At 41.5% G+C, this 10,644-nt stretch overlaps 1 protein-coding gene across 4 annotated transcripts in view; it reads right to left on the bottom strand.

Annotated features, from left to right (window-relative positions):
* ece2a (endothelin converting enzyme 2a) overlaps positions 1-10,644 on the bottom strand; it is a 76,743-nt gene that overhangs the window by 33,666 nt on the left and 32,433 nt on the right. For 3 of the 4 annotated variants that reach the window (XM_035670483.1, XM_035670484.1, XM_035670486.1), the window contains one exon: positions 9,534-9,817. In XM_035670483.1, coding sequence (XP_035526376.1) covers positions 9,534-9,817 — 284 coding nt within the window. Of the gene's footprint in view, positions 1-9,533; positions 9,818-10,129; positions 10,316-10,644 lie in introns of those variants that run through there. The other variant, XM_035670485.1, reaches the window with a different exon arrangement.

Genomic DNA, 10,644 nt, shown 5'->3' with positions numbered 1-10,644 from the left:
TGTGTGTGTGTGTGTGGAGCAGGCCATCTGCCAATGTGAGTGGCGAGTGTATCTATAACGGAGCACGTGCAGAGAATCATGCCTGACCAGTGTGAAAATCTCTGGAGAGCCGGGAGGCCTCGGCTCAGCAGTCCATCCCGACACACACACACAGGCACAGACAGACAGACAGACAGACAGACAGACAGACAGACACACACACATACATACAGTATGCACACACACAAAAAAAATGTACTCGTGTAGATGCAGATTAGTGAATATACAGACATTCTGTAAACCCACATGAAAAAACCCACAGGGAGTGAATGGAAAGACAAGCGCGGCAAAAAATATAAATAAAGAAATGCTCTGCAAGCATACACAAATGCACTCGCATACACCATCCTTGATCCTGTCCTTACATCTCTACACATGCGCAACCAGAATTGCAATCACCCATGCTCCCTCTCCGTCACGTGTGCTCCACTGCTCTACTTTCCCTCTGCTGGAGCCGGAGAGGAGAGGGTTCATCGGGCCAGCCCCCCTCACATACACGCATACACAGGGACCACAGAGGTGTCCACACAGAATGCAGAAATACGCACAAAAGCATGTATGCACAGTAATAAACAAGTCAGTGTTTCAGGGTTGCCATGAGTGTGTTTATGTGTGTGTGCTAGACAACAAAATCTTATCCACAATCAGCCTGCAGATACACCACCGTAGGGGGGATCTGTGCTGGTGCATAATCAAGGGTCCAACAACAGATCTTTCTTGCTCTCATTTTTAGATTATGGGTTGCCGCAGAGCGACCAACCCACCGGGTTTTCTCCCAGTGCTCCCAATGGCCAGTGCAATTATGGCTGATGAAATAGGAGAGCGTAGGCCTATAATAATATCATATATGATAAAACTATTTTGAGAAGTTGCCTGAACAATCATAAACTATGAAATAGTTAACGTGTTTAGCAAGGTTTTGCTGACATGACAGTTTATTCTCAGTGAAGCAATGCACTTGTATAGTTACACAAACTCAAGGAAATCAGGGGGGTTGTATAGCTTTTTAGTGCACGTATAACATCTGGAAAGTCACAAAACCCAAAGTCCAGCAGTTAATGCTCCTGCTCTGCCTGACACGCCTCGTTTGTATTCAGCCTTTTCTTCTGTTTTGCTATTACATCACATCGAAAGACAGCACCACCACTAATGGAGCGAAGCCTGTGAGCTAGTTCAGGCAGTCAACTCGACCTGTGCTGTGTATAACACGACATGCCTTCTCCATATTCACAAACCAAGCCGCTCCCTGTCCCAATCTGCGGTCTTTTTAAAACTGCACAAGTTTCCCAGCCTGCTCCCTCTGCTCTGTCAATGCCCGCTGGTTGCGCCTGCATCATTGATGCTGCTGCTGCTCTGTAAGCTATTGCTGCCTGATACACTGTAAGCCCCACCACCACCCCAGCATCCACCTGTAGGCTCCGGCTAGGGCTTTAAGGTATTTGCGCATCCCTCCCCAATATCTCTATGTAAACATACCTAGCCTAGACGCCAAAATCTAAATATGCTATACTGCTTTAATAAACATTTCAAAAGTGAGTTGGCTGACTGAACTGGCTACAGGTCCAGTCCTGCCCACTGAAACCTAGCGAATCTACCTCACTGTCCGCCATTGTTTCCCCTGTAACATGACTCTGTTAACATATAGAGGTGGAAGGTACAGGCAAAGCCCGCCAATTTCTCTGCTGTTGCCAGAAACAACCAACACAAAAGTCTTCATCTATTCCCACCATCTGAGGAAGTGAAGATCCAGTGGATTGGACTTTATTTTTGATGGAAATGACAACAAATCAACAAGGGCCGGTACTAAGCTAAGAGCTAACAGGAACTGCTCTGTAGTTGGCTGCACATTGATGGATAAATACTGGCTGTCCCTGACCCAAGTTCAAATTTGCCCATGTTGTATCAGAATCAGAATCATTAATACTTTATTGATCCCCAGGGGGAAATTTGTTAAGAGAAAGCTAAAGTTGGAAAAAGTAAAGAAAATGACGGGAGCAACTGTAACAGGCAGCGTGCACTCTGCGCATGCGCACCAATGGTTAGTAGGTTGGTATGTAGGTTAGTCTGTTCAGTTCGGTGTTAGCCTGTTGCTTGCTGCTGTATGTCAAACCACATTAGATATGCGCTTGAAGGTAACAATATAGCTACATGTGAAAAAAAGAAACGGCCGAACTGCAGGAATTAATTTGCTTGGCAACGTTGTGTAACTGAGTGTGTAAAAGAGTGGTAGTGCTTCCATGGTTTTCAGATAGAATCTGACTGAATCCAACCTGGTGGCAGGCATTAAGAATAACATATAATAAATCTTATCGCTGATAGCCTTGTTTGTTTATGTAGGTCATACAGAGGCATCTGCAGTTTGGGATGCATATCCGCACACAAATTCAACAGCCTGTATACGCATGAAAAAAGATGTGGGAGGAAAGGGCTCACAAGGCCTGTAGTTTAAATGAAAGTTTACTGACTCAATAATCACTTTGACTGCTGGAAGTAACTTCTTCCATCCTAAACTTTAATAGACCTACAAAGATCCACTAAGAACTGTTCAAACTGAGAGAGATGACGGTGAATTGAAGGGGGACAGAGTGAGAGATGTCACAAGAGGTAGATAAACTGCACACGTTTAGATTTTAGATTTTTTAGATTCAGTGTGACTTACACACTCCAAGGATATCATTATCTCCATCCATCACAGATACTGTAAATATCCATAAATCAGCTTAGAGATCATACAAAAACACACTTATCTCCAGAACTTGCCTGGCTATCAGGTTTTTAAGTTTTCTTCAGTATCCAGTGACAGTTGTCTCTACATCCATGGGTACAATGCCAACAGGAAATGACAAAAGACATACTTATGATGCCAATTTGTCAAAATGTCTAGAAATATAGTATATAAGTAACATTATACTTCCTGTTTACATCTCCCAAAGCATTAAAACAACTGTGGTTCCAAATGTGTTTTTTTTTCATTTTGCACTATCAATACTTTATAAGTATTCTGGGGGGTTTAGGGGGGTGCAGACTTTACAAACCCTTACACCAAAGTCTACTAAGATTGTAACTACAACCTGATCGATATGTCAGCATGTTATGTCAGTTTTAGCTCATGACAGATATATCAGTTTGTGTTGGCTGATAAGCAACAAGAACTAACAAGATAAATATGTCTGAGGTAAACATCCCTATTATACAGTTGTCCATCAGAGAGAGCGGACAAGTTTATTTTTAAACAGTTTGTACTATATTGGTCTTAATTCTAACCAAATCCTGTCAAATATACCAGTTCTTTTAAATAACATCTAAGTTTCCTTCACCCGCCACTTTTTTAGTACTCAACTAGCTCTGGCGTTGCACCCATTCTGCTAAGACCTTCAAATGTGCACTACGTTTCGTGACCACATTTATAAAAAAAGACCCCACTTAGAGCCCAATTAAGCGGAAGCCTACAAAGTGCACTTCATTTTTCAGTCTCTTTTTTAGCTCCACCTTTTACAAGAACATGGAAGAGGGTTTGATAGAAAAAGGGAGAGTGTGAAAAGTGAGAGGAGAGCGACAATAAAGTAGATTGGTGTAATCCACTTTATCCTGGCACAAAAGGTTCAAACAGCAATGAAAACATGCCAACATCAAGACAGACATAGACAGACAGACATACACACACACAGTTCAATGTTATTTGATCACTACGAGAATATATTTCACAAACTCTGAGAAACAAGACTAGCGCTTGTGTGTGTGTGCAGGACTGTTATACCATCTGTGTGTGTCTGTGCGTGTGTTTGTGTCCTAAGATGAATGTTCCCCTGGGGCTGTCTTCCCGGCAGGCGTCCAAGCTTCCCGGTAATGGAGCAGGGGAGAACTCTCCACAGCAGGAGCCAGGGACAACCAATCAATGTCAATGAATGTCTCTGGATGATGTCATGACATGAGCCTCTACACCGTGATGGGCAGGTGGGTACACAGTCATCTGTTTTCCAATACATTAGGCCAGTGGAGATCCTATCTCCTGCTCCTCGCACGCTTAACTATACTCAGTCTCTGAGAAAATGTGCCTGAAACCAAGCACAAAAATCTTATGAATGAACTGAGTCAAAACACAGAATGGATGCTGTCAAAATGGGTGCATGAAAAAGGTCTATTCTCTGAATCAAAACATCTCAAAACAGGAGAATAAAAAACAGATCATAAAGCCGGTCAAGACCAGGGAATAGGGAGCAACATGACTTTGACTTTTTCAAATTCTGGGTCATTTTATGTCGTATTCTGATTGATTGGTTTGACAACATGTGTCATAGCAACAGTTACATTGTTGGCTTTTGGTCCTAAATTTCTCAATCTGGCAGAATTTTGACACAGCCTGGCTTTGGTTGCCAAAGCTTTGAATTAGCCATTGAAGGATGAGTTTCTCTTACGATTGTAACTTTGATCAGCAGGCCAGAGAGAGCAGTATGTGCATTATGCAGCCAGGTAGGTATAGGTATACAGTTTATTGTGCTAGACTGGTTTGAGATCAATAATTTGAATTGTTCCTCTTGTTCCCACATCTCTGTGTCTCTACTACAATATAAATTAGCTCTGTTATCTATTGACAAAAAATCTTACATTGCTACTACTTTCAAAAAGGAATTAATCATAAACAGAAAAGGGAATATTTTAGATTTATCTCAATTAAAATTCATACACCATTTAAATAACCAAAAATAAAAACTGACAAAGTAGTGTGAGTTGGATACAAAAGTTTAAAAAGGTCTACTGCTATAGGTCAACTCGACTTTAAAAATATTCATATTCAAATGTTGAAATTAATATTTTAAATTTGAATTTAAAAGTTCTAAACTGCTCTCATTGTACTTTTATGCCTAATACAATGGTCTTCTAGGGGATTTCTGTGTGATGCAAAAACTCTCCCAAAAACTTTACACACTTTATTTGAAAAGTGCCATATTTTGACATTATCTGAATAGGCCTCTCTCAAAGACACAGATAAAACTGATAAAACAAATCATCATTAATGTTAGTAGTTACACCTGCTATGACAAGTCAAAATTTCTGCCAGGAGAAACAACTCTGTTTTGTTGTTCTGTTTTGTTGCGTCCTTTAAGCCAAGATCAAACTGATAATATGATTTAAAGCCGGACTATAACCCTGAACTGGTCATGACATATGATTTTCAAGGGAGGTCACCGTGGACAGTCAGTTGTCTCTTAGTGTGGAGGATTAACATTTTTTGCCACCAAACTGACACTTTTGAACTTTGATGACTGGGCCTCTGAATCCTAAAATACACAAAAAAGGCTGTTCTCAGATTAATTTGGGTGAGAAGCGGTCTGCACAAAACACCAAAACACAGACAGTTCTCTTCTTCCCAAAGTTTGAAATTCTCAGATTAAAAAGTTTTTCCTTCATCTGTTACACACGACAATGATTTAGCTGTAATCCACATTATCCCAGTAATATATTGAGACTATGCTGGATTACCAGACTTGTAAATTTAGCTAATATTTAAGACCTTGCATTGTCAACGATGTCCACTTCTTTGCCCTTGAGCGAAAACTACAAAACAACAGCCGGCTCCAGGGATGCTGTTCTTTGGCTGACTCTGCACTTTGACCACCAAGTAAAGAAGGAAAAAGGAGAAAATCTCTACGTACATTAATAAAGTATTACATTAAACCACAGATTTATATTCACTACTTTAAACAGGACTGAAGCACATTTCTTTAAGATGACTAAAGAAAATTAGCTCTTACCTCTTCGAACAAGCCCAAGGACTAGTCTTTACCTCTTTAAACAGGACTAAAGGTTAGCAATTAAAAGTGTTAGTCTGAGATGATATCCAACCAAAGAGTCTCCATAGCAACAGTAAGAGTGATTCACAGAGCATGTCAGGCTGTGAAATAAATTTCACACCTCAGTGCACCAAGGCCTCTGCTGTGAGATTTTGTGTGTGTGTGTGTGTGTGTGTGTGTGTGTGTGCATGTTAGCAGCAAAAATAAAGCTGTATTTGTTGTTACACCTATTGTACCATGATGTGTGTCCTTGATAGAGACCAGCAATAACTGTGTGAGGAGTTCTGATGCATTCGATCAGTTTGGTCTGTGCATGTTTGTGCCTTTGTACTGTTATCGTCACATAATGAAACATGTATTTGCATTCTTTGTTATGAATGCGTCGATAGATTTTAGTTTCAGGTTGTTTTTTTACTTCAACATGATTGCTTTTGTTAGGAAACTCTTAAAAGCAGATTTTAGATTGTAGTGGACCACAGTCTTTTCCCTCCCCTCCCTCCTTCTTTCTCCTTTGCTACCTTCTTCCCATCGGTCTCACACTGGCGCACTGCTCATTAGCTTTCTGTCAGTCTCGGTTTCTGTCACCCGCTGCCTTCTCTTTATTTCCCCTCTTTCTCCTGTGCTGTCATGCACTTTCCCCCTTTCCTAGCTTTCTCTTTCTCTCTTCAATCCCTCCTTCCTTGTGGGTGAATTTGGCAAAAGATTCCTCTGGGATCTCCTCCCTTTTCACCACTCAGGCCATTTTCTTGCTTCTCCGGAGCTCCATCTTTCCTTCTCGCCTTTCTTATCTCTCTCCATCTGTCCCCTTTTTCTGTTTTTTGAGAATGTTTCAGTAAGAAATTAAAGTAGGCTATGAACCCACCTCCCACATTCCTGCAAAACACACACATAGATGCACATAAAGTGGAATCGTGACTGCTGTACCCATACAAGCCTCAGTGAGAGAGCAAAAATATACCAGCGCAGAGGACTATCGACTTCTCTGTGATTACACACACACCAGTATTTGCACACATAAAGATGCACACATCACACATTACCATATCCACACAGCCCTGAGCATACAGCAGGTGAGAGAAACAAAAGTGGAAATGAGGGGAAAAACGGAGTGAGAGGCAGAAGTGAGAAGAAGAGATGGTGTGAAGGGAAGCAGGTGATGACGAGTGAGAAGAACTCGACTCTCTTACTGTTATGGCTTTCAAAGAGGGCTGCTTCGTGAGTTCAACTTCACTTCTTTTGAAGGGAAGTCAAATCCTCCCATCTGTCCCCCAATCACACTCACTGATCCTTCTTTAATGCTTCCGTCTGCTTGAGGAAAACACCCAGGACACGGACTACTCTTTGGTGTGTGTGTGTGTGTGTGTGAGTGTTTGTTGCTATAGTCAGACGCTGTCCTTAAAAACTTGGCCCATATACAGAACAGTATATGCCTTTGTTTACTTCTTGAGTCGAGCTTGTCCCCGGTTAAGCTCGTAGCATTAAAACCTGAGTTGATTGGTCGTGATCAAAAGATCCTTTAAATACTTCAGCCTGATAACATTATTCTCCTCTCACGGATGACTGTTGGAATGAATAAAACAAGAAATGCATTTATTTTAACAAGACATCTATTTTACCCAGTGACTGCACAAAGCTGTATCAATTAGGGCTGTTGCTTTTTCAAAAACTTTAGTTCAAAGAATAGGAACTAACAATTTACACTTTAAGGGGTAGAAGTAACTTTTGCCAGGTGAAAGCTGGTCTGACCGTTCTTACTTTCATTTGCTCCATGCTGTTGCGTTTTACAATGCTTTTTAGGAAGGCCCCCCACATTGGAGTACAAGACACAACCTCTTATAAAGTAGAGAAAATAAAAACTGTAAATTACATTGTACTATACAGCTGGAACTAACTCATTTTCATCACTGATCGGGGATGAGGAATGAGCAGCTGGGCCAGGGCTGGGCAACGGAGCCGTGCTTAGCAGCCTGCCAGTGGCCAATTTTACCGAGACTGAACACAGTCTTTGACACAATCATAGGCCAGGTGATTTAAGCACTAAGCTTCACTACATTACTCAATGCCAAATCTAAATCATCAGCATAAACATTGTGCATACTGCAACATTTTCAGTAAAATATTCAACTGAAAAGCACCACAATATTTTCATTCGTATCAATTTCAAATAGCGGGTAAAAAGGCCAGCTTTTTTTTTTTGTTTAAACTTAACATCGGTTGCACTTAGACCCCTCTACCTGCATCCATTAAAGTGATTCACACAATGTGACCTTTTCCACTGTAGCATTTACTGTAATTATATATTCAGTCTATGTATTGAGCCTAAACTATACCTGTAATTACAAACTAAACTCATTTAGCAGTGCTCCAAATGCAGCAGTGAGTACATCATGAGTAATTCTTCTCCATTCAGAGCTTAGAGTCACCTACTTCAGTTGATAGCAGTGTTCTCTTGTCTTAGTGTGTCAAGGTCAAGCATGGCTAATGGCCAAAACATTGTCATTGTCACAGTGACACAGTGGTGGTTAGTGGTGCAGCCAGCAGCTGAAGGGCACTCGACGTCATGTAAGTCAACTGATGGGCTGCGGAGATGGAGTGGAAATGTAAAGTGCCACTATTACCAATTTCACTGTCAGAGAGAAGTCATTTACAGATAAACTCTGAGTGTGACAGAGCATTCAAAGCATCATACAGTAGGCGTGTAAAGACTCTTATAGAAGACGGATCAGTAAAATTGGACCAATCTACAGTGTACAGTATATTTTAAGTAGGCTTTTTGTTATGTTTATCACAGCAACGGCAGAAAATAGTATTCCTAAAGAAAATCGTCTTATAGCCGTAGTATAAAAAGTAATCAGGCAGTAATCACAGACCTGAACCTGAATGGGCCTGAGTTCAGGCTAATGGGCTTGTTTAAGATATTCACAGGTGCTTTTAAGGTTAGTTAAGGTAGTTTTTTTCCCTGCTGTGGCGGACACGACTGTGGTTCAGGTGGTAGAGCGGGTGGTCTAGTAATCAGAGGTTTGTTGGTTCCCGACTCCCCCTGTGCAGTCAAAGCTAGATACTGAACCCTAAATACCTTGCATGGTAGCCTCTGTTATCAGTCTATAAATGTGTGTGTGGATGAGTGAATGTGACAAGCGCTGTAAAGCACTGAGTGCTCAGTAGTCCAAAAAGGTGCTGTATAAATACAAGTCCATTTACCGTGTTTCTTCATTGTTCATAGGAGGAGGCACTGTACAGACATGGTGTACACCTATATGTTCAATATGTGTTGTCTGTATAATTATTTTATTGAATTTAGGAATAACACAAATGTACACAACATTGTCCTAGGATTTTATCAGAGTGCAGATGTCATTTTTCTCATTAGTAACTAATGGGTAAGGTTAAAATGACTCATATGTGAATGTACAGTATATTCTATGTTTGTTTAGAAACCGGGATTTTATTTGTTAGATTGTATAGCCATTTTTAGTAAACTCTAAAAAGTATCTTTGTGGTGGAAAAAACATAATGCCAATCAGGCTGTATTTGTTATCCTTTTTCTTACAGTAGTTTTAATACATTCGGGCTGGTTAAATAAAATGCATGCCACGCGTGTTTTTACAGAATTGAATCAGTTTTGGCAAGAATTTCCAATAAAACTCAGGATCTCAATTCAAGAAATATCCAACCCTTATGAGGATTCATTTTTAACAATACCTCTGTGAGTGCCTTGTGAATGAAACCAGCAGTCTGAGTGGACACTTCCCATGGTGTCTTCTCTTCTACCATGATGGCATCCAGCGTGGCCTTTTCTAGGATGACATCGAAGGACGCATCGGGGAAGGAGAGCTGGCGCACGTCCATCTCATGCCAGGTCATACCTGGGCAGTGACTGTACCTGGCGCTCATTGTACTGATGCACACTGAGGAGTAGTCTATGTTGGTGATGGAGTGGTAGCCGGCGCTGTACATGTCGCCACTCATACTGCTGTTTCCACAACCTGAAAGAAGAGAAGGGAGAGAGGAGAGACATGAGACGATGTGGCGATTGATGCGAAGGCAGAGATGGAAACCTCCCACTCCAGAGGACCATACGGGGCTAATATGAAGTGCATTCAGGGGGTGCAGCATATCATGACATGATCTCAGACCGCAAAATATTCTGTCATAAGCAACAAGGTTTCAACTTGTAGCACGGTTGACAGATGGATGAAAGCCAAAGAGGGAGATAAAATGAGGACGAAAGAAAAGTTAAGATAGCCTCTCATGTAACAAGACAAGATGAAAATAATCTACTGAATGCAGCATCTCACCTTTTGGATCAGATGACTCATAGATCGTGTAGATGGAGGAGGAGGAGTGGGTGGAGAGACAGGCAAGAGCAAAAGTGGAAGGAAGCAGGAGAGAGGAGGACATGGGGGAGTCATATACACTACCTAGATACACATATTCTGTTTCAGTAAAAGGTGAAGTGTGTTGGAAATGGTCCTATTATCTTGCTTGTTAAAGTCTGTGTGTGTGCATGTACATCTGCGTTTAAGGGTATCCGCCTGGGAAAGGGGGGAAAGAGAGTGTGATAGGTGGGGCTGTGACTTCCGGCAACACGTTGGCATTGACACATCTGTTGCAAACGTGTGGCTGGCGCTTGTTATCACCTTACTGCTTCGACTAATTACCAGCCTCGAAAAGCTCCATGTGTGTGTGAGTGTGTGTGCAAGCGTGCAAGACTGATTCAGTAAGCAGCCTCACACGCCAAACAACACATTTGTAACCTATTTGTGTGTGTGTGTGTGTGTGTGTGTGTGTGTGTGTGTGTGTGCAGTACATG

The sequence above is a fragment of the Morone saxatilis genome, unplaced genomic scaffold (assembly GCF_004916995.1).
Source record: "Morone saxatilis isolate NCDOM2014 unplaced genomic scaffold, NCSU_SB_2.0 Contig23, whole genome shotgun sequence".
NCBI classification, from domain to species: Eukaryota; Metazoa; Chordata; class Actinopteri; family Moronidae; genus Morone; species Morone saxatilis.
This window is presented reverse-complemented; position numbering and strand designations above follow the sequence as displayed.